The sequence below is a fragment of the Sinocyclocheilus grahami genome, unplaced genomic scaffold (assembly GCF_001515645.1).
Source record: "Sinocyclocheilus grahami isolate Dianchi unplaced genomic scaffold, SAMN03320097.WGS_v1.1 scaffold119.1, whole genome shotgun sequence".
NCBI lineage: Eukaryota > Metazoa > Chordata > Actinopteri > Cypriniformes > Cyprinidae > Sinocyclocheilus > Sinocyclocheilus grahami.
The window spans coordinates 626,955-654,454 of NW_015505298.1; the positions used below are offsets into that span (position 1 = coordinate 626,955).

The 27,500-nt window shown below is 37.3% G+C and overlaps 1 protein-coding gene across 1 annotated transcript in view; it reads left to right on the forward strand.

Moving 5' to 3' along the window:
* Positions 1-27,500, forward strand: part of LOC107589741 (unconventional myosin-Ic-like) — a 43,291-nt gene that overhangs the window by 6,394 nt on the left and 9,397 nt on the right. Inside the window, exons 3-10 of the mRNA XM_016278262.1 lie at positions 22,218-22,373; positions 22,464-22,579; positions 24,616-24,822; positions 25,394-25,592; positions 26,444-26,551; positions 26,923-27,003; positions 27,093-27,184; positions 27,300-27,394. Of these exons, the coding sequence (XP_016133748.1) occupies positions 22,218-22,373; positions 22,464-22,579; positions 24,616-24,822; positions 25,394-25,592; positions 26,444-26,551; positions 26,923-27,003; positions 27,093-27,184; positions 27,300-27,394 (1,054 nt within the window). The remainder of the gene's footprint in view (positions 1-22,217; positions 22,374-22,463; positions 22,580-24,615; positions 24,823-25,393; positions 25,593-26,443; positions 26,552-26,922; positions 27,004-27,092; positions 27,185-27,299; positions 27,395-27,500) is intronic.

Sequence of the window (27,500 nt, forward strand, 5' to 3'; positions counted from 1 at the left end):
GTGAGTGAGTGAGTGAGTGAGAGAGAGAGGGCGGTGTGCGGCTGCTGGGTGGTAAAGCTTCAAGCCATTACCGAGTACATGTTCCATGGCATAGTACTTACTTTAAACTAGAGTATGATAATCTGTGTGTTTGTTTTTTACACGCAAATCTCCAGCAGTCATTTTTACTACATTTGCTTTACTGATCTAAGCAACTGTAAAAGCGACTTTTCAGTGTCCCACTGAGGTAAATATTCTCGTCGGTGGGATTCACACAGGAGGGAAAGGTCCAGATTACAGCTCAAGTTTGAGAAGAAGTTTCCCATCACTGCTGGGTTTCTCTTATGCAGTATAACAGTGAGCGACCGGTGCTTTTGGACGTTGCAGGATTTGAAATCTGCGTGCTTTGATCAAGGTAAGTGCTTGACGCCATTCATTTCAGTTAGAAACAGAATCAAAGTCAGTTTAGCTTCATGACGTTCGAGTTTTGAATTCAGACGTGCGGATTGTCAAGATAATGTTTCGTTAAGATTGGTTTCTTGCTTATTTGAGATGTCCGGTTGATGAACGACTCGGATCTTTTCGATAAATTTGTTGAACCACAAATCCGGACTGAACGATTCCTTCGAGCAGTTCTCTCTCGAGTCGTGAGCCGATAAGCAATGATGGTAAGAGCATTTGAAACGAGGAATAAACGATGGCTACATAGCCGAAATAAAACACAAATATTAAAAAAACATCCGGAACCCATGAATTTACAAAAAATAATCACTCGTATTAAAGGAACCATAGTAATAAAAAAAAACGTGACCACGTGATTACGTCATAACGTAAAATAATCATATTTGAAGCGTTTTTGTTGTTGTTGTAACAAACGGTTGGAAAGAACTGATTCGCGGAAAGTGTCGGACTTTCCAACACTTTGCTCATAAGTTAGTGAGTTCCCTAAATAGACAGCATTTTAGGGCGTCATAGGCACGTGGCAGCTTACTAGGGTTAGATACACAGCAACTGTCATCTCACCTGTTACTTTACTCCATGCCATTTCTGAAAATACTACCCTGACCTGTTCAGATCTTGATTCAAATGCATGAGGGTTATACAAACAAACCCCCATCTCCAAAGCTTAAAAGTGCAAAACTATGGGCGTTAGGGATGGGCATATCGATCCTAAGTATCGATATATCGATACTGACGCGAGTATCGAAAGTATAAGTATAAAAATATCGATACTAAGGTGTGTTTTATTTACCAGTGATTTCGTTTATTTAAAATAATAATAATAATGCGTACAAATGCATTGAATTGAACAAATAACCTTTGTTCGCAAGTAACTGTGTAGGATAGAATTATTTTCCTGCTCATCTGAACACGCAAATGTTGCAAGACAGAACCAATCAATCACAGAGAGCATTCACTCACTGCTGACAGTGCATTCAAACAGGGCTGCGTTTCCCAAAAGTATCATAAGAAAGCATTAAAGCTTTTGGGAACAGCAGCCCTGAACAATGCTTATCAGAGGACAGAAAAAAACACCGTCAAAATGAGATCTGATATAGCATCACAATAACCCGCATGTGATATGCACAGATTAAGCACTGTTTACAAGCGAAAACAGTTCTAAACAAATATGTTGGTGGATTTTGATGTGAGAAGACAACAGGCAATGAACCTTTTCCACTTGAGAAAGCATTTTTATGGATTATGGACTTTTGGACTTTTGTGGATTGCTTGTAGATTATTGTGATGTTTTTATCATCTGTTTGAATGCTCGTTCTGACGGCACCCATTAACTGCAAAGGATCCATTGGTGAGCAAATGATGTAATGCTAAATTTCTCCAAATCTGTTCTGAGTACATTTTAAGTTAATTTAAAATTTTTGGGTGAACTATTCCTTTAACTCAGGGGTATGCAGTGTTGACTTTGACAAAAGGGAAACACTTTGGGATAGAGCATATTTTCAGAGCAGAGGGATTCTGGTTTTTGGTCAGAGGCTGGGAGACTTTGTACTTGAGCTATTTTCCAGCTGTCCCAAGACAATTAAGTTTCTATGTCTGTCAGCAGTAAGCAATATAAGTGTGCCATGTGTGTCCCACTTTTCCATCATGCAAGGAACCATTAGTCTGTTTCTTTATCTTCCAAATACTCTCCGTTCATCGTGTTTATGATGATGGTGAGATTGCGGAGGAATATTTGGTTTAGAGCGGGAGGGCTGGTGACATATGTAGCTGTGCAAACCCAGCCCTATCCTCATTGCTGGTCTGTCAACATGTCCCAGAGAGATCTCAAAGGGGATACACCTGTGTCTGAAACACTCAGAACAGGAAGTTCTCAGGGTTAACCAACCACATATACGAGTCTCTACACTGCATTAAACTGAAGTTAAGTTCTGCAACTTTTTGAGTATAAATTTGTTGTAGCAGACTATTCATATGAACTTAACCCTATTTACTTTGTAATGCATGTTGCTGGTGAACGATTCATTTTGTCATTTTGTAATCTTTCATCAAAATATTCAAGCTCTTCAAGTCCCACACTGCTTTTTGTTCTCATTGAATATCCTGTTTTAGAAATGCGCTACATTACTGGGTTGCGAACGTTCATGTTGGCTTTAAACGTTTAGTCTTTTGCTTATCATTGCAGCCTCTTTCTTCAGTAGATAAAAACATTCATCGTGTAGCTGTGGTTTGAAATGTTTGCATAGAGAGGAACAGAGTATGAGTGGCAGTAGCCTTGATAGCTAATTTGTTTACAGTATGAACAGCCACGCAGGTTTTAATCTAGTTTTTAGTGTGAGAACTGATGGCGGTGGAGGGAAGTAACAGAGGGTAAGAAAGAGACTGTGCATTTGTTAAATGTCTTGATGCCCTGTGGTGAGTCATGAGCTTGTAGGATCTGCAGTTTTTCTTAATTTAGCTGTGGTTCTTCCACTTGAAATGTCCCATTGAGGGCCCTGCCCTTGGACTCCGCTTTGCTCCATATCAGGGAAAAACTGCAAAGGCCTGACCAAAGCCTTTTATCTACAGCTTTGCTGGATGGTTCATTTGAATGGTGTTTTAAAATTCTTATTTATAATGTTCATTAAAAAGTACTATGGCTCAGGTACAGTGGCCACAGAAAGTATTTAGACTCTTAAACATTTAGGGTCAGAAAGTTTTTTGTTTTTTTAAATTAATGCTTTTATTCAGCATTATTTGATAAAAAGTTTCAAATAAATGCTGTTATGTTGATGTTTTTATTCAATAAAGAATCCTGAAAAATATGTATAATGGTTTTCACAAATATTAAGCAGCACTTCCATTTTCAGCATTACACAATAATAATACAAAATGTTTCTTGAGCAGCAAATCAGCATGTGATTTCTGATGCGTTTTTAGCCTCTCTTTTCTGATCCACTTTTAATATATATACATCTGTTCCATGTACATATATACATGTCTTAAAACCTAAACTTTATTCTGTGAAATGCATTGACTGAAAAGAGTGCATGTGCATTTTTTTTTATTAATTGCACTTTTATATTTAGTTAAATAATATAAATTAATTATACATTAAAAGTGTCCAAATACTTTAAAAGTGGCCACTGTGTATCAAGATAATAAATGATTACCATATTCACGTACAGTCGTACTTTAAAACCCTGAAGCATCATGGTACTTTTGAGGCTTAAATGGACGCCTGAACTATCAAGAAATATGAGGCATATTTGCTTAGCAGAGAGTCAGTCAAACATTTTCTCTTATTTTCATAAATTGAGTGGAATGACTGTCATTTCAGATTGCAGATGTGCTTATCCGCTCATATTACTCTTGTGCTGACTGTGTGGTTTGGCAGCTTAAAATACTCGCTTCGCTTAGTGACACATACACATACTACTGATTAACCTGATGGTGTGAGATATTCTGTAATCCATCTGGGATCCTTTCACTCAGGTTTACGGTCTGCCACGTTTGACAAGGGCAAACACTGTGGCTGGAGTTGAGGGATTATTATAACACGTCATTACATTCCTTCTCACAGAGGTGCACTGTGAGATGAAATTACAGCGGTAATTGCATCTTTTCACCATACCCCCATGTTATTTTACATCGGGTTGTTCATGCCTGTTTGCATCCATTGTGTTCCAGCATCAAGACGACCTGCTCTAGTTCTTTCCCAAACACGATGACCTTTGTGACCCTAACACAATCTAGGTAGAACCATGATGCCCTTGAAGCACGGGAACGAAAGCAATTCTGTGTTGTCTTGTTCATGGTACCATCCTTCACATGCATATGTCCTCATTCTGTTAACCGCTCAGAATAAATCAAGTCTTAGAGTTCAGTAATGGTCTTTATCAAAGACCTTTGAAGTGAAAACTTTATGAGCTGCCTTCCTTTCTCACGATAACATTGAGATCTGTAAGGGTTAACCTATAACCAGGCTCTCTCCTGCATGAAGATAAGTCATGCAATCCAGGCCAGGTGTGGCCTTGCACACAGACCACAGAAATATGCATATTGTGCCTGAGTGTTCCAGAGATGTTGCCCATTTTTACGACTACATTGTCTCCTCTCATAGTGGTGGTGGTTGAAAAATCGATGATTGATCCAAAACAATGTTTGTAAAGCAATCAATGGATTTGTCCTTGCACAAATGTTCCTCCTTTCTTAGCATAAACATTTGGGCAGTGTTATGCAAATCTTCCCACACAGTGACGTAGACATGTGGGGGCGTGTTTAAATTAGGCATTTTAGGAGGGCGTGGACGAGTCTTAACTTTTATAAAGAATATCTCTTTGGGTTTGAGACTTTAGTCTTTGCAACTTTAGGGATCTTATCTATTCACGAACAGCTTGTAACACTCCAAAGAGAAAGAAAAACTTGAAATCGCATCATATGACCCCTTTAAATTAAACTTTCTTGGATGCCTGCATGGTGACATGACATCCAGGGTTGTGCACCATTCAGAAATGAGCTGATAATGCCTTTTAAATTCAAATTTCTGAATTTGAATTGATGTAACAAACATTTGTATTGGAATTAAGTAAGCTGAATTAAAATTGTAAACAAATTTATACTCCAATTTCTAACTAGAAAAGCAACATTTGGCAAAATTGAAATGTTGCTTGATGGACTTTGGCTCCAGCGGTGTAAGCAGAGTCCTTGAGAGGGTCCTTAAAATGACTGATTGTTTAAAACACGTTTCTTCGAGTGGGACAGTTTGAGGTGAGAGAAGTAACTGTAGGCCGTCGGACTCAACTGATCTACAACTGATCTTTGTGTTTTGCTAGAAACAGTCTGACTGTTGCCAATCATGGACTTCTGAAGAAGTGGAAAACAATGAAAACAGGAAGGCCTGTCATCTGTATTTTGGCAGCATCCTCAAGGATTGTTATGCAAGTCATTTCCAGTGGATGTGGTGTTGAAAAATAAATATCAGCATCTCTAATTGACCGCTCAACTGCCTTGACTTATCACAGGAAAAATATATAGGAAAAAAATCTCAGATCATATCTTAGCACATACTCCGTGTTAGAGCACACTATATTAGGCATACACAATATTTTGGTACCAAATTGATTACAAGTTGATATTAGAGATTTTTGTTTTCATTTATCATATTGGATTGTGTTGGATATTTAATGCTCATTTATCTTAGGTTTACAATTGGATAATATTATAATCTAATACTTAAGTTTGCTTGATAATCTAATAATACATTTGCTGTTTATTTAGAATTTGTTTAGACAAAATACTATATAATTTTAATAACTTAACTCTTAACTCTTTTTGTATTTATGATTTTTTTTATTGGACAGTACAGTTGCCCTGAAAACAGCTTGTTGGAGGCCAAAGAGAGAAAGAAATGGGGAGGAGGTGGCAGGGTCATCACTGTTCCATCCTCCATCCGCTCAGCATTGGATAGAGAGAGGAACCCTTGTGGGAACCCCCTGTCCCACGCTGAGAAGCATAACCTGCCCTTATAAGGCATTGTGGGTATTCTAAGATCTCGGAGGAGGAGACTTAAAGCCATTGCGTTGCCAACCCAGCTGCTGTATGTGAAAGCAATGGGAGATCCAGCTGGCCCTAAGCAGCGCCGCTGTGCTGTTCTTCCAGACCAGACCTGGAAAGAGCAGGGCCTCTTGGGGGTTGGGTACAGGGCTTCTGCATGTGTAGGATGATTGGAGTTCCTCTGACAAGTACAGTCTTGTCCACTTGTATCTCACTGCAACAACTCTGGTGAGAAATATTAAGGCTGGGATGAAGTAATGCTTGTCCTTTCCTCTCCTCCTCCCTCTTAACCTGTTGGCTGTGGAAGAAGTGGGCGTGTCTAGTGGTTCTGGTTCCCGCCTCCAAACATGTTGCTCCACCAAGTAGAGCTAGAAAGAGAGAGAAAAGTGTGATTGGTGTTGTTTTACTGGAGATTTCTTGCCTCATACATCTTTCACCTCTGTTGGAAAGCATTGATGGATTATTTTTTCATGAAAACCTAAGGGAATGACCGTTTTCGCCCACATATGCCAAAAATATTTTCAAATATATGATAAAAAGTATTTTGAATATATGTCATATACATATTATAAATAGTGTAAAATGTTTTTTGTATAGTGCTGTCAATCGGTTAAAAAAATTAACTAATTAATCACACATTTTTTTCTGAAATTGATTGTGATTAATCCCACCTAGCATTAAAGTTTTTAAATAGCCTATACTTTTATATTGTAATAATTTCACATTCAATCTTAAAATGAATGTAGAAACTACATAAAGACAGTATATTTTTAATATTTGTTTAATGGCATCTTTTTTATGACTGAAGGCAAGTATCACTGATACCAGTACTACTGATGGTTCTAGGAAATGTTTTTACTGATGCTTCTACTGCTGTTTTTTCCCCCCTAAAATATTTAACCATTGACTAGCCATTCAACATTACAGTATAATTGAGAGCTAACAATTTTAACATTTATTAGACTTTAAAAAAAATAACAACTTCTAATTTAAGTGAACTTAAAACAATCTTCACGTAAACCCATTATAATAAATGTCATATTTAACTTCCTGTGCCCTTCAGCAAGTAGGAAATATGCAGAAAATAAATAGTTATCAAACACTAAATTCTAATTTAAATAAAGATTAATCCATAAAGCTACAAAAGTTAATTGATTTCCTCTGTTTTTTTTCTCTTTTGTTCTTTGATTAACAGACATCACAGCAGCTGGGTTATTAGGTTATTTTGACTGCTTTAAGAGCTGCCGTTGCTGAGCGTGATACGGGTCTTCCACGCATCGTATTTTCTCACAAATCTTTATCTTTTCTGACCCACTTCAGGTCTTAAAGTCTCTACCAATGAGCTGACGAGTTGAATCGGGTGTGTTAGATGAGGGAGACAGTGCTGGGGTGCTCCAGACCGGGACAGTTTTGAAAACCACTGCATGTCAGAGGCATGTTCTTAAATGTATTTCATATAACAAATACATACACGTACAGTTTTAAGGCAGCTTTAATCACCTTTTTGGTAACTTCATGACTTAACTGACATATATGACATTGCATGCTCGTAGTTTCTTTTGCGCTTTGATATGAAATGATACCGGCTACAGTGCACGCCGCTACATTTGTGCGTGCAACTGAAGATCTGCGAATGCTACAAGCACTATATAATGGCTAACAGGACAGGAAAAATTGTTTGGCGTGACAACATTTCATAATTTCACTGTTGTTCTACTGAAGCTCCCTCGTCACATATACCTTTCCGCACTCGTTTGACTAGCGCCTGTCGCTGAGTTGAAGATGGAGTGCGCGTCTGAAAAGACTCCTGTTTGATGTGGTCGTAAATACATTCTGCGTCTAAATGAATGCTATTCTTGTCAAGAAAAAGAGACAGAAGCAGCAGTTGTGCAGCTCCGCCCCTGCATTAATTGCGTTAAATATTTTAACACCTTAAACTGAAAAAATTTATCTAGTTAATCTAGTTTACGCTAGTTTTTTAAATTATGTTTTGGACAATACAAATATATTTAGAAAATATATAAAACATAACATAAAATAAATCAAAATCGGCCCAAAATGTACGAGTAAATACAAGTAACTAAAACTTATTGAAAACATATGTTTCTTTTTGGTATTTTGAAATATAGGTTAAAAAAAATATCTGTGTACTTTTTGCCGTTTGGGTTTGAGTGGAAAAATGTGCATCCATATAAAAAACACTGAATCCATGGGTTTTCCTAAGCATTTGAATGATTAATGTGCCATGGACTTGAGCCCGGTTTTGTGTTTTGGAAAGGAACCTTTTTTCTTTTCCAGAAAACACATCATTTTAGAGCTCCAGGTTGTCTGGAAATGAGTATGTCCTGTTCAGTGGAGCAAGCAGTCACTCACACCACCATGTGAGGTACTGTATGACTCAAAAAGCCCAGATGAAGAAGGGATGAGAGGAAATGAAAGAGATAAAGCAGTGAGCTTCACTCTCAGTCAACATACAACTTCCTTACTTGCACGTTGCCACAGTGACCTTGCTTAGTTATATCACAACATTGATTACTACATCGTAATGTGACAGTGATGGGTTTCCCCCGTCTTTACCTCTCGCTCTCTCTCTCTTGCTGTCCCCAGTCCTGTGCTGACTGTTTAACACCCACATTACATTCTTCTGTTCTGACATCACTCACTCTCAGCTTTCCCTCTGTTTTTTTCGCCTCCATCATACACCACCCTCTCTTATGTACTGCCTTTCAAATATCATGTCTCATGCGTGTCCCATAGGTCCCTTTCTTGGTTTATTTTCTCTGTTTATTTTCTCTGCTTCCCTCTGCAGGTCTTATAAATGTGAAATTGTTCCAGTTTATTCACAAACCAGCCCTCATCTCATTCCCATCTTCCGCATGATGCTTTGGGTCTTTTCCCAGTGTCAGGCTTTTCTCACCACTCCCATTGCTCAAGGCCCTGACACATTAGTAAACAAAGACGGACTTATTGTCGTTGTGTTCTATTTTCTCTGCGAACATATTCACAGGGACAGTCTTAAAGGGACAGTCTTTGTGTCTTTTTGATGCTTGAAAGTTCCAGTCCCCCTTGATTGTTATTGCATGAAAAAGAGCAACCAGAACATTCTTCAGAATTTCTCTTCCTGTGTTCCACTGAAGAAAGAAAATGTTGGCGATTTCTGGGTGAACTATCCCTTTAAGTCATGAACAAATGCAAAAAGTGAAAGGAAGAACACAAAAAAGCAAACAACAGCCTTCTAGAGGTGAAAAGTTCATTTAGTTGTCAACTAGAACAGAGAGGAAGTATGTTTTAAATGCTAACTCTACTATTTAAAACCAACAAGAAGAGGGTTTTAAAGTTCATTCATTACACTCTCCTTTTCTTAACCTTAACACTGGCCAGTGGATTCATTTTGTTGAAGAATTACACACCAGTAAAAGTTCATAGCTTTGATCTTTGGTCCCTCTGAACCGTCCTCTGCCCAGCACAACAGTTTCTACAAATAGACCGATCCTGGTGTGAGAGTATAAATAGGCCTGTGACAGAGTAGGCGGAGAGAAGGAGGGAGGGGCAGAAAGAGAGAAGTGGAGGAGATGGGAATGGATTGACTAAGTATAATAACCAAACATTTTCATAAGTCTCATTACACATAATTTGAATTAAAATGCCTTTCGCCCACATCATTAAGTCCTTACCAGGATCCAATTTCAAATAAATGATGTGGACAGACGATTGTGGTCGAGAACAAAAGGGAATGAAAATGGATTTGTTTGTGTTCAGACTTCCCATGAATATGTATACTTAAAAAATGTACATTATTAAATGTACAATTAGCACACTGTTTGCATACTATCCATCCTGCATCTGCAAGATTAGAATTTGTGCATCCTGGATAATAGTATCATCCTTAAATGGGTGGCAGGTGATCTACTATTTCAGATGGACTTTTGAAGTGTGCATCCATGCAAGCTTTAATTGCTTTATTGCCCCTTGTACAGCAGTTTTTAAGTTATTGTTAAGTAATAATGAATTTAGCTAGATACCAATGTTTACATAAAAATGCAAACCTTTTATGGTATTAGGACGCATTTTCCTGATGGGGTATGTCTAGCATTTTTTTAAAAGGAAATTAATACTTTTATTCAGCAAAGATGCATTAAAATGTAATTCCATTTTAAAATGTTAAATCAGAAAAGTTTTTTTAAAATCATGAATAAACATAAAAGACATTCAAAAACATCCTCAAACTTCTGATGTATCTCCTTTCCCCTAACCAGCAAACAATATACTTTCAGTGCATATTGGACTGGAAAAATACAAATTGGGATGCTTCAAGTGAGAAAATTCTGCATATGAAGGAATTTATTCTGTAGATTGAGTAATAAAGAGAGAGGAAGTGAAGGTCAGGAGCTCTGAAAGTGGCTAATAGAAGTATAAATGGGGTGAGAGCACAACAGGCATGCAGGGAAAAAAGCCAGAGTTTCCATTACTGATTTCCCACGGATGTCATTTTGACCACTTTAAGGAATAGAACGCCCCACATAACAAACAAAACCTCAGAGTGTTTGTTTCTTGGCCAGAAGGCCATGTGAGGATGTGCGGGTCCTGTTCTTCCAGTGACCTGAAGGGTGTGAGTCCACAGAGTCTGACTGTTGTAAGCTTCTTTAACCTGTCTGTGTTTAACACAATGGATGATGCTTTGGAATAATTATAAGGAATAACTATTCATGTTTAAAACCTGTATGACTTTCTTTAATCTTAACACAAAAGAAGATATTTTACAGAATGTCCAAGCAGCTTTTCTCATATAAAAACATGTATTCAAAAGACTGAATAATTGAATGAATAAATAAATGAGGAAATGTGAGTGACAAAACAAATATACTGCACAAAATAAATAAGTGCATAAATAAATAAATGATCCAGTAAGAAAATTATATTTGTTAAGGACTCATACATGTATTCATTGAAATTAATAATGATAAAAAATATAAAATTTATTAATTCTTTAATTCAATATAATTTCTTTCAATTTCATTCATAATTATTCATTCATCCATTCATTATTGCAGTTTTGATCCTCCATATGCTTTTGTTGTATGGAAGAAACGGCATGAACATACTTCAGAATTCTCTTTTGTTTCACGTGGGAAGTAAAAACGTCTTTATTTTTCATTTTAAAAAAGCAACTATTTCTTTAAGGTCTGTCTAGCTCTAACAGGAGAGCTTTTTACTATCATAATTGGCTCAGTTCTAAGTACAGTAAGGTGGAGCACTAACAAATTGCCTTATTACCCGATGGCAGTAAGACAGCTTTTGAAAGATGGATCAAAGTGACCCTGATCAAACAACGGGATGATTTAGAAACCGCTGTTTATTTATCTGGTTTCTTAGACAACCATTGTGATCCATTGACTGTAGCCACTTGTCATAATTTCATAACGTTTTTACTAGTACACACATACTGATAGAAAGGTGTGCACAATGAGCAGAATGCAAGCAAAGTTATAATGGCCGGTGACATACGTGTGACTTTCCCTGCGCTTCTTACACCCTAAACCTGTATTGTCAGTGTTCCCATAGAGAAAGAGGGAGCAGCTCACACTGTCTGGAAAATATCACTGATTCCAGCAGGCGGGGTCTCTGATTATGTTGGCATAAGTGGGAAAGGGAGGTAGCAAGAATGAGAGATTGATAGGACCGAAAGAACGGGAGAGGATTTATATGACTCACATGGTGTGAAGTGCTGCACGCCTATATTTTGCAACTTATATTAAATCCAGAACATTTCTCTAAGCTTCTCTGTGCACAATTACGTCATTTGGAGTGTCCAGTGGAGGGCGCTGCTCTGTTTATAGGCAGTAGTAGTGACCTTAGTTAAGGTCTTACCAGATCTATACAAGTGTGTGTGTGGACTGAACAGGTGGTGTGTTGTGCTCTTACTGGGTGGAGAGGAGAAAATGGGGTGTGTCTTCATACATTAACCCTTTGTCATACACTCGAAAGACTCCGAAGTGCTGATGCACAACCATTTTTTCAGAGCCTCTTGGTGATTATTTGCAGAGATCTTTCGAAAGACTTTCTCAGCTGTATAAATATTGCAGTTTTTTCTCAGTTTTATCATTCTTTCTATCGGTTCTATCTGTTTCTGTATCTGTTAATCAAACAGAAACTACAGTCATAAATCAACCATATTTTAAGGTGATACACCTGTGGCATCAGGTTATACCTCGAGTAACTGAGCCAAGTTTAAGCACATCAATCTTACCTCCTTGACGATCCCTATCTGAAATCTGCTTTAGCATGCACTGGGGCAGCGGGAAAAGAGGAGGAAAATTCACTTGGCGTAATCACTTGCTACATTTCATCCAAAATGCAAGTTACAGAGCTTTCCAGAGTTGCCAATCCCAATTCACTGCTTCCTTGAGTCTGTTAGCACAAGACGGACTGTTCATATGCTTTTTCTTACGTTTTTTGTTTGTAATATTTTCTAAAAGAGGCACAGGCTGGTTTTTAAGGATGGGCACATGCAGGGCTACTACAGGGGGGCTGGAAAGTTTTAGCTTTCACTGTAAATCCTATTGCAGGAGGACCGAGCAAACGAGTCGAGGGGGGCAGAGAGGGGGAGTGTGTCACTTTTCAGAAGGACTGACTCGTGCCTCCGCAGGCAGCGAGGGGGGAGAGAGGGAGTGAGAAAGAGAGTGAGACGCAGGAAAGGAGAGGAAAGTTAAAGCTAAAGAAATGGCAGCTGGGACGCTCCCACACATGGTGCAGAAGAAGTTGAAATAACAAACTCGGCACGCTTTCTTAAACAAGAGAGTGTTTTGGAAATACTTCTAATTCATATACTTACAGCAACAAGCTGGGAAGATTGGGAAGATGAAGTATCGAGGCATGGTAAGAACCACAGCATGCATCATACTAAACAAAAGCAGCTGGGAGATTTCTGCAATGTCAGTCAGGGTCTTCTGAAAGTGAAATATGTGGTTCTGGTCCAAAGTCGTCAATTTATTTTGTGTTTAGATTATGTAATGATTTGCTAGCACAACTGGAATGCAAGTATCACAGGGAGTGATAGAGCTGATATGGCAGGCATTCACAAAATGGATTTTATAATATATAATACAAATAACTAGAGAGTAGAGTGGTCATTATAATTATATTGTGCGTTTAGATAAATACATGTGGTATAGTAAATATAATAATTCATAATTCACTATATATAATCTTGTGTGTGTTTGTGGGTATATATATATATATATATTTAAATATACACATACATACAGTGTGTGTGTGTGAAAAATATGTAATTATAGAATCTTATATTGATTGGTACATTATAACGCTATATATAATCTAAAATATATATAATTATAGCATTTTTTACCAATTATACTAAACTTTTTTTTTTTAAATAAGGTAATTTAAAAAAATATTCTGTAAACAGACATTAGGCATTATTGACAAGGTTGTTCATAAGGCATTCATAGGCATGAATATCAGCTGATCTCTAATCGCTCATACAGTACTTATTGAATTGAAATATTAATATAAATAGTGAAGATCACTTTTCCTCTGAAAAGAAGGATTTGGAGTTTGTCTGTCCTATCAGGCACTGATCCTATCTTGGGACCCTCTTTCATGCCGGACTATCAGTATCTGTGTTTATGCCACAGTGTCGTCTCACAGTGAAGCAATCTCTGGCTTTGAACCAGCAGCAGTCACTGTTGAATTTCAGGCTCGAAAGAGAGTGAGAGAGATAATGAAACTGGCGTCTGTCATCGGGTCATTCCACCCTGCTACATTTCTTCCTGTCTCAGTCATCTGCGATATTCCACCGAAAGCCAACAGAAATTTCAAGAACAAGCACTCAAGATAAAGACCATCATATGAGCTTTGGGTTTCTGAGGCCTTTCACCTTTCACCCGTTCAATGTCGTGATACACTACGAGTGCCGTTTGCAGAGCATCATTTCACATTCAAATAAACACCTTGTGGTCAGCAGTACTTTAGATGTGATCGAATTTTGGCACTTTTCATCATAGGCAAATAACTGTAGAAGTTTGATGAATGGCTGACAATAGATTTATGGTATCTGGTGCAGTTTCGCTCGAGATTCCACTGAATTGCTAAACAGCTGCACCACTCACAGGAAGAGCCAGATCTCAGGCAGAGGAAATGAAGTTTACATAGTGATATGCTGCTTGGAACGACTGAGAAGAGTGAGATACTCAGTTCTGAGATATTAAGGAAAGTCATAGCTGTACATTTATATGCGATTGGATGGGAGACACTGTAAGAATGAAACTGGCCAGGAATACTGTGGCGGTCCAGTAAGCAGTTTACACTTCTCCCGACTGCTCTTCAAATGCCCTCTGGACATGAATGCCTTGCATTGTCTGGCAGGCTGGAATAAAGAATAACTGGTCATTTTATATCTTCTCCAAGTAAAAAAGTATGTGAGTTTGTGAGTTCAGCATGTAGAGGGGGTGCATATGATGTAAAACTCTTCACCTGTTTAGACCGAGCCAGTCACACCTGTCTGTCAACTTTCCCCCTGAAGTTTGACAGCCACCAGCTGACTTTCCAAACCAACACAGCCCCTTTAACACAAGGACAGCCATCGACTCAGCAGACCGGCGTGAATTACAATGCCACCCATGGAATTTCTCGCCATCTGTGTGGTGGTAATTAAAGGAGCATTGCAAGACATCTTCTTTGAAGATTTATTGATGAATATGTCTTAATTAGAGGATGATATAATGTGGTGCGCAGCAAGGCCTGTGCTGGGGTCTTGTGTTTTAAGCACTTACAAGTGTTTCATTGTCAGTTTCATGACTATGAACAATCGCATGCAAAATAGGGGCCAAAAAGTTGCATTACATTTGGAGAAGTGCTAAAAATGCTTTTCCCCTCGACCATCTGCATGGATCGAAGCTGCAGGAGTCTGATCTTTTTACATCTCTCTTAAACAAAACAAAACAAAAAAAACAAGATATCCCAAACTTCTACTCACACATGTCCACATGTCATTGTTGGTGATTAATGTTGTAGGAAGTCTTTTTAAATTAATGGGTGTTTTTTTCATCTATGGGCATTATCAATTTTCTCTCTTTTTTTCAGATTTTCACTACAGTATAATTTCCTCAACATCACAAATTATGCATTGTATTTGACAGCAAGGGCATGGAAATTACATTTCAGTGTTTTTAAGAATTTATGCTTTTGTATTAAGGGCACAATTGTTGGTTGTGATTTGTGTAAAATAATTTTTACACAATAAATATTGAATTTAGTCATTATTAATTATCTTTGTTTGCATTATTATTATTATTATTCAAAAATAATATAATAATCCTTGTCTGTAAAAATGATATGCATTATATATTTTTTATATTTAATATGTATAATATATTATTATCTGGGGGGAGGGGGCATAATAATTCTTATGTGATGGCTTTCATATTTAAAGATTAAAAACTTAGGACATGGGCGAACTGACAAAAGCTGTCAAAAATAAACAATATAAGGCAGTAAGTAGGAAAATAGTTCCCATGACTGTTTTAATCTATTCTTAATATTAAATAAAAAGCAAAAAAGTTGACTTTTTGTGCTTTGAGGGGGGCTTTCACACTAGCACTTTTGGTGCGCACCCGGGTTCGTTTGATGTCAGAGTTCAATTAGTTTGGAACGCTGTTTTCTGAACTCGGGTGCGCACACATGAACCGTACCTGGGTCCGTCTCAGAAGGATTGTCTGGGGTGCGGTTCATGCAAATTCTGGTACGGTTTGCTTCTGATGTGAACGCAGACGTCCTAAATCACAGAGTTTAACTGCTATTGTTCAATATGACATATAAATTGGTCAAACTGTGTATTTATGCGTTTACTCACTCGCTTTCCTGATAAGTGTGATTGACGCACTGCAAGCAGAGAGAATTTATATCTCATTTCTGCTCACAAAAATTGACTCCGGGGTTCTTTTGAACCTTTGCATTACAGTCATGATAAATAGAGACTTGTGCCGTTTTGTGTTGGTGCTTTGGAAATGAAACAGAATTTTCAAAATCCGAAGTACAAAAATCAAGTGCGCAAGCATCCATTCATATTGCTGTCTTCTGCATTGTCGTTACCTAGCTGCCACTCTGATGACGCAAACGTACCATGGTTCAGAACCGAAAAACACCGTATGAACACAAACCAGCGTGGGGCAGTGGGAGGGAGGAGCAATCAAACTCAGGTTTGGACCAGGCAATCGAACCAAGTGTGAAAGCACCCTTATTTAATCTGTTGGGATAGTAATAGTGACCATACTTAAAGAAACAACTTTATGCATCCATCATCGTTTTTTTTAATGTAGCTGTGCCTCTCCACAACAGTCTGGGTGTCTCCACCCCTTATTCTTTACTGAGAAAAGAAGAGAGGTAACAAGTGAGCCAGATGACTCAATCAGGATGGAAACTGGTAACCTCAAAAACTTAAAATCATAAGCAAGCAGACAAGATGTGCTTTTCTTCTTCACCATTCTCCACTCTTCCCGGTGAGAAGGGTAAGGAGCACATGACTTTGCTCTGGATATCTAGGAATGTGCCCTTTATCCACTGCCTTCATTAATTATGCAAAAATGCACAATACATTCTTCTCTTCTTCCACATCCTCCGGTTATATCAGGAGTTGTTAACTGGACAGAATCAGTGACTTGACCTTAGAGAAATGAAATACTGGAGTGTTTGATTTGCACATTCACTCTTTCAAATAATCAATCTTGGTAATCAAAGCTCTGGTCCCTATCCGTCTGTTTCCAAAGACTGCTAATGTCGTCTTGCAATGTGAGAAGTGCTGACGAAGGCAGCTTGACTCGGCAGATCTCCCTGAAACCGCTCTGCTCACAAGAACCAAGCGAATTAATAGGATGTTGGAAGGTCATGCAAAAGGCAATTATTGTTCACAAAGAAGAACAAACCGCTCCCTCTTTGATATTTATTTTTCAGAAGAGGTTAGAGTGAAATGGAGAGTGAATAATTTGACCACGGTCGTGTCTCAAGCTTTTCAATCCGTTGTTTTCAGAGCAGGATTTGGAAAAAGTGAGAACATGGGAAAGGCATGTAGCTTGCCTTATAGACCTGCATGCATGTGGAAGGGGACCAGAGGTGGGAAAGAAAGAACAGGAAAGCAAATCTATGAAGAACAATGCCGTAATGGAGCCTGTTTCTGGAGAAAGTAGCAAGGGTCTGCTTTCTGGTTGTGGCATATTTTTTGTTCTAAATGAATGGTTAGATTTGTTTATATTGGCTTTTGGCGGCTATAGGATTTTTACATCTAGGTGATGCACAGATAATATTTGCTAACGTGCACCAAGAACCCTCCAACAACTCTATATCCAAAGATCCTTGTATGACCTGGGTATCCAGTTAAATTCATTTCAGTATTTTATTACACAAGCTTTTTTTCTGTATTTTTACATTTAGATTACCTCTGCAGTAATCTAACGCTCACTTAAAGTTCATTTTTAAAAACACTAATAATTGAATAACACCGTTAAATGTAATCTTTAACATATTTCAAAATAAATATATCCATTTTTCAAGCTGTGTAGTTTAATGTGAAGTTTGAATTTCCTTGTAGCATTTAAAACGTTAGATTTTAGTTTTTAATTTAGTTTTGAGTTATTTATAAATAATAGTATAGAATTCTAACTGTTCTGTCAGTTGTCGGCTATAACATGAAAATAATTATTTCCTCAAATAGCAAGTATTTAATAAAAATAAAAGCTGTCTGAATTATACAAGTGTCGCAGATCTGTATCATACAACTGTCTTGGAGTAAGTACAGTAGCTGTAGTGGAAATGATCTGACGAAGGGCAGGACATATTATGCTTGAGCTGGCCAACAAATTATGTCATGGTCTGTCTAGCCAGCGTGTTTAGTTTTGATTATGTCTCCACGACCGATTATTAACTGTCAGTTCTGTGTCACTGCAGAAGAATATGCATGCAAAATAAGAGAGACAAACATGTAGATGTGATTAAGAAAAGAGTGCAGTATGTTCTTAGGGCTGGGCGATGTAGCTAAAAAATGTATCAACGATATAATGTTTCATATCGTTCGGTATCGATAATTATTGAAATTTTTTTATAACCTTTTTTAAAACAAAGAGCAATAGAAATTTTTTTTTTTTACATTTAACCACTCTATTTTTAAATTAACCCAATTTATTGAGACAAACAATAAATATTCTTTTGTTTTAACAGTCAAACACACAATAAAAATTAAACAAATATCTAATTTCTAATGTTTTATATGCAGATTAAATAGGTCTTAAGGAAACTTTTGTCTTGTCTCCCGAGGCCACAGGAGGGCGCAATGAGCAAAATAATGCAGCACATTTAAATTGTCAACGCAAGGAAATAAGTCTATAAAAAAACGTGCATTACGTCTTCAATAACTCGTATAAATCAAATATAATTTTGTAAATTGCATGAACAATTATGAACAAAACAGCATCGTGTATTTATGCATTGCTTAATCCAAAGAGCCGAAGCGCCTATCATGCAGATTGCATTTAAAAGCATAAGAGACGCAGTGAACTAGGAATAAACCTCCACAAATTTGCGACGTGTTTTCAAAAAGTTTAAACTGTTTTAACTTTGCATGGCTACATCTCTTGCATGAGACACGAGTGCAGCAGTCATATTTGTCGTCTAAATATGCGTTGAATATGCGCTCTGTGTGAATAGCTTGGTTTCGGTTTTAACCTAATCAAGATCTTCTCCGCATTGAGGTTCTATATTTCTATAATATTTTGAATGCATAACGCAGCAACTGCGCGTCTTGTGGGCTAGACTAACAAAACATAAAAATGCAACAACGTCACTTATAACATCATCATCACCACATCTCGCACTCCACTGATGACGCTCCCTGACGCACACCTAACATTTGATTGTACTATTTTTGCATTCAAATGCAAATGTTTATTTTAAATTCGACTAATATACATTTTTTTTATTCACAATCTCCGCATCACAGGCAGACACAGCACTCAATTCAGCATGTGTTCGTGTTTGTGTGTGCAGTCTGCGTCACTCATAGCACGTGCCTATATCGTGCGCTATATCGAAAATGTTTTTATATCGTGTGACGAGAGGGGCGGGGCCGAGAGCCGTGGGAACGGAGCGAGGCCGGTGGAGTAATTGATAATGAGCGACACCTGCACCACTCACCGGTCTCGAGTCCCACGGAGGAGCTCCAGAAGGATACAAAGGAGGAGTGACGACGGAAAGACGAGAGAGGACCAGGCCTGGATTTAATTTTGTATTTTGGTTTCGTTTGTGCGCGACAGTCGTCCGTGAGGGGCGCGCTATTTTGTGTTTATTTTATTATTAAAGTTTTATTTAAATGTTCGCCGGTTCCCGCCTCCTTCTTCCCGACTTACGAACTTTGTTACATATCGTTATCGAAGAAGGTGTACCGTCGATAAATATTGATACCGTTTTATCGTCCAGGCCTATGTTCACTTCACACTTCTGATTTGATTTTCAAATCTGATCTGTGGGTCTGAGTGTCCACACTCTTATTTGTTTGAATCGAATATATACACTACCGTTCAAAAGGTCTGGGTTAATATTAAGATTTTTTTACATTTTTGGTTTTTGAGAGAAGTCTCTTTCACTCACCAATGCCTCATTTATTTGATCGGAAATACAGTGAAAACCGTAATATTGTTAATATTGCAATAATTTAAAATAACACTTGTGCCACTTATTTTTGTGGGAACCACTTTTTTTTCAAGATTCTTTGATGTATAAAATAACTTTTGTAATATTATAAAATCTTTACTGTCACTTTTGATCAATTAAATGCATGCTTTCTGAATGAAAACATTCATTTCTTTAAAAAAAAAATCTTGCTGCCCCCAAACTTTTGTATGGTAGTGTATGTTCAGTTTAACCTATATAAATATTTTTTTGTTGATTTTCTCCTAGTAAGTGATAAAAGGGGTAGACTCTAGCATATCTAGTGACAAGAACATAATAAGACATTTTTTTTTTACTTAAGCCAGTAATTAACCACTTAGCGACCACCCAGAACACCCTAGCAACCACATAGCTATGCACTATCCACTATGAACACCTTGGCACTGCTTCTTTTTTTTCTGTTTTTACTGTTTCATCCTAAATGACTAAAACAACCAAAACACTTGAATTTTGATCTTATGGAAACATAATACAGTGCATTTAAATGTGGTTTGTGAAAACCAGATTCCATGTGGGTGTCTGCAGATTAGACTAAACCAGATTTGAGCTGGAAATGCAAAACCGGCCTAATAGAGAACAAGAGAGAGCAACACCCGGCCATGTTAGACTTTTCAGAGTTGGTGCAGCTCTGTTGGTGCATTCAGCAGGCTGACTGATTGGCAATGAAGTCACTTCCTGGCACTACACTTGTCGACTATTCCCGCTTACCTGTTATGTTTTTCTTTCGGCTTGTTTTTTCCCACCGTTAGCCTGTTGTAGTTGGTGTGCATCAACTTAATTAAAGTGCTTGCTCAGGTGTGCTGTATCTGTCTCTCCCTCTAGGGGACGGCCGCTGCTGTGTCAATAGCAAAACAACAGCCCTGGCAGCTGGTGCATTCACACAATGTGACTGTGTGTATTTCGATGCATAATCACGCATTTGTTCATCTGAGTGTGTTTGTGTGTGTGAGTGGGTGTAAGTGTGCTTTTCTGTTTTAAGCTAGGAAGCATCACCCATAGCCCTCTTTGATCAGGATTACAGACGTCAGATGACAAGTGACCTACTAGAACTTAGTAAATTTTTGTGTCCTACTAGTTTATGCAGTGATAAAGAGCATATCTGGAGAAGGAGCGACAGCTAAGGTTGTTTCAACACCATGGATTTGTCAAACATTGGAAATCTAATGCGGAAAACTCAGGCCTCCATTGTGGAGAAGGGTTCTCTCTTTAAAAATACAGATCTGGTAATAGATGTGAGTATGTTTTGTCAGCACATTTGAGTTTGGGTGGAGCTTGCACTGATGTAGTTAGAGATGTGGTTTAAGTGTGAAAATTGATGGTTTAGAGCGTCTTGTTTATTTGTAAAGGAGATGTAATCAAGCTAATGATGTAAAACTGCATTGTACCTTTATAAATAGTACTGTGGTGGTGCCATGAAGCAATGATTCAATTCAATTTCAATTCCATTCAAATTTATTTGTATGGAATCGGATGGTAATTCTATGGTATTTGAATATGGCACTTAATGAGTATCGTATTCTTATACAACAGTGTTTATATAGTACCTTGTAGCTATTGTACCTTGTGCTATTTTGTTTAAATATAGCCTATTAAAAATAAAACACCAAAAACTTAAATCAGTTTATTTAAATGCAACAAGGTAATATTAAATTATTTGAGTTATTACATATAAAGATACAAATGAAGTAAATGGGCATGTACAATAAAATATCTAATATCAACCAATACATATCCTTTTATACATGCAATTAGTATTGATAAATTAAAAAATCTCTAAAAACCAATATAGTACCACTGTTTTTCAAAAGCTTGGGGACTGTATTTTTTATATATTTTTTTTTGTTTAAAAAAAAAAAAAATCTTATTCTCACCCAGGTTGCATTTATATTATAAAATATATAGTAAAGATTAATAGTGTGAAACTTTTTTACAATTTTAAATAACTTTCTATTTGAATATATTTTAAATTGTAATTTATTTGTCACTTTTTTACTGTCGTTTTTGATGTATTTATTATGTCCTTGCTGAATAAAAGTATTGATTTCTTTCAAAAAATATTTTTTTACTGATTTTTAAATTGTAGTGTATCTTGCTTTCCTAGTTTTAACAAGGTACGTGTCTAAAAACCATGGTAGTATGGTGGTATCTTATCAAAAAGAAGTCAGGGTAGTACTTCCTGGTACTTTTAAAGTTTCAGAGTATTAACTTTGACAGATCCACTGTTTTAGATAGTGACATTTTGTTCACAATGGTATGTGTGGTTCATTGACAGATCTTTCATACAAATACTTTAAAATAAAAGCTTTCTTTAGCTGGGTTTCAAATGAGCTGAACTCTGTGCATGTTATGAAATGGGAGGGGTCATGATGGAGTTGTTGAGTTTATTCAAGGCTCTCAGAGGGCCTTGACATACTGTGTGTGTTACAGTGTTTATATATCACCTCGCGCTGCTCTGCGTCTGGAGGGTGTAAGTGTGATTCTCTATCTCACTTCTGCTCTTTCTCTGTCAGGCTGTGGGCAGTGACGGAATCCGAGTTATGATGGAGAACGCCCTGACAGCCAGGGACCGGGTGGGCGTGCAGGACTTTGTCCTGCTGGAGAACCACACCAGCGAGGTGGCGTTCATCGAGAACCTCCGCAAACGCTTCAAGGAGAACCTCATTTATGTAAGAGCTGTTCTACCGGTTCTATTCGCTCTTAAAGCTCAAATCCCAGAGTATTGATCTTATTCCTGTTTGTCTGTCTTCCTCCCTCAGACGTACATTGGCTCTGTGCTGGTGTCAATGAACCCCTACAAAGAGCTGGAGATCTACACTAAACAGCACATGGAGCGATACAGGGGCGTCAATTTCTATGAAGTCTCACCTCACATGTAAGCAATCAGGAACAAGTCATTATTACCCACAATTCTCTACTTGCACAGATTAGTCCAATGGGATGGCTAATGTTTTTGTTGTTGTTTTTAAGTAAGGACTACAGCAGTGGTCTGATTCGTCAAGCATGTAAACTCACATCCTTATGGTAGTTGTAGTCCTTCCTTATTTAGCAACCTATGTTTAAAAAAAAGAAAAATAGAGCAGCTTCAGAATTCACATTTGATGTAGTGGTCGACTGACATATCATCCAAGACTGATATCGACCAATGTTTGGCATTTTTAATCATCAGCATTTTTTGTTTCAGCCTGATGTGTCAGAAGTGGGACTTTTATTTTAACAGTGCCAAGAACGCTAGAGCGAATTGGATGTAGACGGGAGAGTTCATCTGTCACTGCACACTGCATTCTCAACAAACTTTAAACCCTTGATTTCAAACTAAGCTGTGCTATATCTAGACTTATTCGAATTTTAGTCTTTTTTTATTTGTATTTCTAACCATTTCTTTATATGTTAAAAATATTATAATATAATTACAGAAGTTTCCATCTAAAATAAATTAAATTTTTATCAAGTTCAAACATTTTTCATGTTTATTCATTTTCAAATTATTTATTCCTAATTTTGTAAATATTATATTAAATAAATATAAATCTCACAAAATGTGAATGTTATTTAATTATTAAAACACCAAAAAACATGAGAAATTCCAGAGGGAACCAGTGGCTCGAAAAAGCAAATTCTCTTCCACATTTAAGGACTACAAAATGTCAGTGAACATTTCTGTTGAATACTCATTAAATGCATATTGTATTAAATATTTATTAGTATTAAATATGCAAAATGCTTAATCCACATTTTTATGCACTTGGTGGATCTTGTTTATCTTCCTTGTTGTCTTCTGTTAGTGAAGAGGAAATTCCCATAGAATATCTGTGGAATGTTGACTATAAACTGAAGTTCTGCTACAATCGTAACATTCATAGACTCTTATCTGTAAGGTTTGTGTGTGTGTGTGTGTGTGTGGGGGGGGGGGAGCTTTCAGTTGTCTGGAGGGATAAAGGGAAGTATAAAGTTATAGTTCACCAAAAGCAGACTGTACACCCGCTGTACCGCAGTGTTCATCTCACTCTGATAGCAGATGTGTAAAAGTGATGAAAGCATTATCTCAGCTCTAATACAGGCTGAAAAAACACAGACCGTCTCTGGTGTCACCCTGCTCTTTCCTTATGAAAATCATTGGCAACTCCATCCTCACTGGGCTTTTCCACTGTTTACACAACAACGTAACTGACACCTGAATGTCTTTTTAGGCTTTACCAAAAGAATGTGTTATTTTAATGCTACCAGAAAAGTAATTTGAATCAACATTGCACATACAATATAACACCAAGAGAAATTATTAGAAATATTAAGGGCTGAATTTTAATTAAATACATGTATTTTAATAGAAATAATAACTATAATGAAAAATAACTAAGTTCTTAATAAAATAACTGTTTTAAGTACTATAAATGAAAATTGTAATTGTACATTTTTTATTATTGTATTTTAAATTTTACTTCTGTATTTATTTTTTTATATAAACTTTTTAACCTATAATGATAATTAATTAATTTACATATTATTATTATTGTGCATTATTTGTGTGTATTATTATTTGTGTAAAATGTAAATGCAATCAGAACAAATTCGAATACAAAAAGCAATAATGTTACTTTATTGCTTTTTCATTTTTTTTATTTTTGCTTATGTCATAATTGTATTTTGATTAAGTAAATTCAAGCTAATTTAATTAATTAAATTAAAATGCTGAAAATGAAAACAATCTGATTTCAAATATGTACATTTTAATCTATATAAATATTTATTTTTATTTAGCTACTTCATTTTATCTACTTAATTTAACATTTATTATTATTATTATTATTTACTTAATCTTACAGTGTTGATTAAAGTAATTTTACTTTGTGAACTGTCGTTTGGTAAAATACATAACTAAGCATTTATGATCTTGACATATTCCCTATACAGTTATGCCGTGGCTGATAATGCATATCGTTCCATGCGGACTGAGAGACGGGACCAGTGCATCCTCATCTCAGGTGAGAGTGGTGCTGGCAAGACCGAAGCCTCCAAAAAGGTTCTACAGTACTACGCCGTCACCTGCCCAGCCAGTGAGCATGTGCAGACTGTCAAAGATCGCCTTCTGCAGTCCAACCCTGTGCTGGAGGTAAACATGTACACAGCACATGTAACCCAACATGTTTCATGACATACAGTTTTATTAATCTCCAGATGCCAGCGTATAGTGGTGAGATCAGTACGGGGTGTAATTGTTGCCCTGGACTGCTGTCTTAGCGAAAGAATGACTCTCAACGATGCCAAGGAAAAGATGCTGAATTTATTCTGAGCAGTTTGTAGTCCTAGTAAACCTCTCCAGTAATTATGCGCCACTGTTATTATCTGTGCGATAAGACTGGCGCATATATGAAGGACGTCTAAAAATGGGAAGGCCAACAGAAGCAGAACAGATGGCCGTTCTGCCAGATGTTTTGCAGATGTGGTGCTTCCCTGTAAACTAGCAGTGTGTGTGCACATCTACTAGACTAGAGCGTGTGTATAATCGCATTTGTCTAAATTATATAACTTGTTTTATCTGTATGCCATCCTGAATTGTTATATTCATTTATTATTATTATTATTATTTACTTAATCTTACAGTGTTGATTAAAGTAATTTTACTTTGTGAACTGTCGTTTGGTAAAATACATAACTAAGCATTTATGATCTTGACATATTCCCTATACAGTTATGCCGTGGCTGATAATGCATATCGTTCCATGCGGACTGAGAGACGGGACCAGTGCATCCTCATCTCAGGTGAGAGTGGTGCTGGCAAGACCGAAGCCTCCAAAAAGGTTCTACAGTACTACGCCGTCACCTGCCCAGCCAGTGAGCATGTGCAGACTGTCAAAGATCGCCTTCTGCAGTCCAACCCTGTGCTGGAGGTAAACATGTACACAGCACATGTAACCCAACATGTTTCATGACATACAGTTTTATTAATCTCCAGATGCCAGCGTATAGTGGTGAGATCAGTACGGGGTGTAATTGTTGCCCTGGACTGCTGTCTTAGCGAAAGAATGACTCTCAACGATGCCAAGGAAAAGATGCTGAATTTATTCTGAGCAGTTTGTAGTCCTAGTAAACCTCTCCAGTAATTATGCGCCACTGTTATTATCTGTGCGATAAGACTGGCGCATATATGAAGGACGTCTAAAAATGGGAAGGCCAACAGAAGCAGAACAGATGGCCGTTCTGCCAGATGTTTTGCAGATGTGGTGCTTCCCTGTAAACTAGCAGTGTGTGTGCACATCTACTAGACTAGAGCGTGTGTATAATCGCATTTGTCTAAATTATATAACTTGTTTTATCTGTATGCCATCCTGAATTGTTATATTCATCAATTTTCCTTCCCATCGTTGTTCGTTTTTCTACTCTCAGGCATTTGGAAATGCGAAAACTTTACGAAATGACAGTCAGCATATTCTGTTACAGACCCCTTTAATATGAATATAAATTATTTAACATGAGTATTTTAAAATATTTTCATATTGTATATATATATGAAATTAATCATATTAATGATCATAATAATCATATTATTAATAATTTTTTGATAATCAGTATATCATATTTCATACATTAAATAGAAAAATAAAGCCTTCCTTTTATTTTGGTTATCTTTGAATCTGGGTAACTTTCTTTCTTTCTTTATAAATTTATTTATTTATTACAAGAGTATAATCAGACTAATTTTCAGAGATAACTCACTCTGCCTCTCTTTCTCTGTCCGTTTAGTTTTGAGCAGTTTTGTATCAACTATTGTAATGAGAAGCTGCAGCAGCTCTTCATTGAACTGACTCTGAAGTCGGAGCAGGAGGAATATGAAGCTGAGGGAATTACGGTGAGAACTCCCAGAAACACATACGCATATGCGTACTGTACACATACACAGCTCAGCATATGTGAGTCGTGTGCGGGGTGCTGGAATGGGGTCTTACCCGCAGCTCAATGGGCACATTATGGGCAAACGTGCCGTGGGCTTTATTTTCATGCTGTATTAGTATGGTAATGCTGACCTCTCACACTGCCGATAAAACATTGTGAAGCATAGACTGTTAAAGAAAGCCTGTTTGTGGCCTTGATTCGTGGGTGGGCTGGGAATGCTCTTGATTTTGCATTCCTTGAATTTTATATCAAAAACAGCATCACAAATCTTGAATATTTTCCTCTTAGTTCAAATGCAGTGATGCTCATGTTTTTGTGTTTCTCCAGTGGGAGCCGGTGCAATATTTTAACAACAAGATCATTTGTGATCTAGTGGAGGAAAAGTTTAAAGGAATAATTTCCATCTTGGTGAGAATGCTCTCTGTGAACTTCCATCAACATATTAGATATTGTTTTAAGCTGCTTAAATCTAAAATTATTGACCTCTCTTTCTACAGGATGAAGAGTGTCTCCGGCCTGGAGATGCCAGTGACATCACCTTCCTGGAGAAGCTTGAGGACACTGTCGGTGGCCATGCACACTTCCTAACGTCAGTCGCGCCACCTTCCTTTTGTCCTTCTAATATCAGACCTAAAATCATATACTGAGCATTTGCAAACCAATATATATGATATTTATACATCTTTATCTGCACTACATTACAGTCACAAGCTGGCTGATGTAAAAACCCGTAAAGTGATGGGTCGTGAGGAGTTCAGACTGATCCACTACGCAGGAGAAGTCAACTACAATGTGAACGGTCAGTTACTGAACGGAGGACAGCGATTAAAAATGAAGAAACCGAAAGAGAGCGCATCGTTGAACAAAAGCGGGCACTTATGCCCACAGATTTTTTCCCAGGCTGA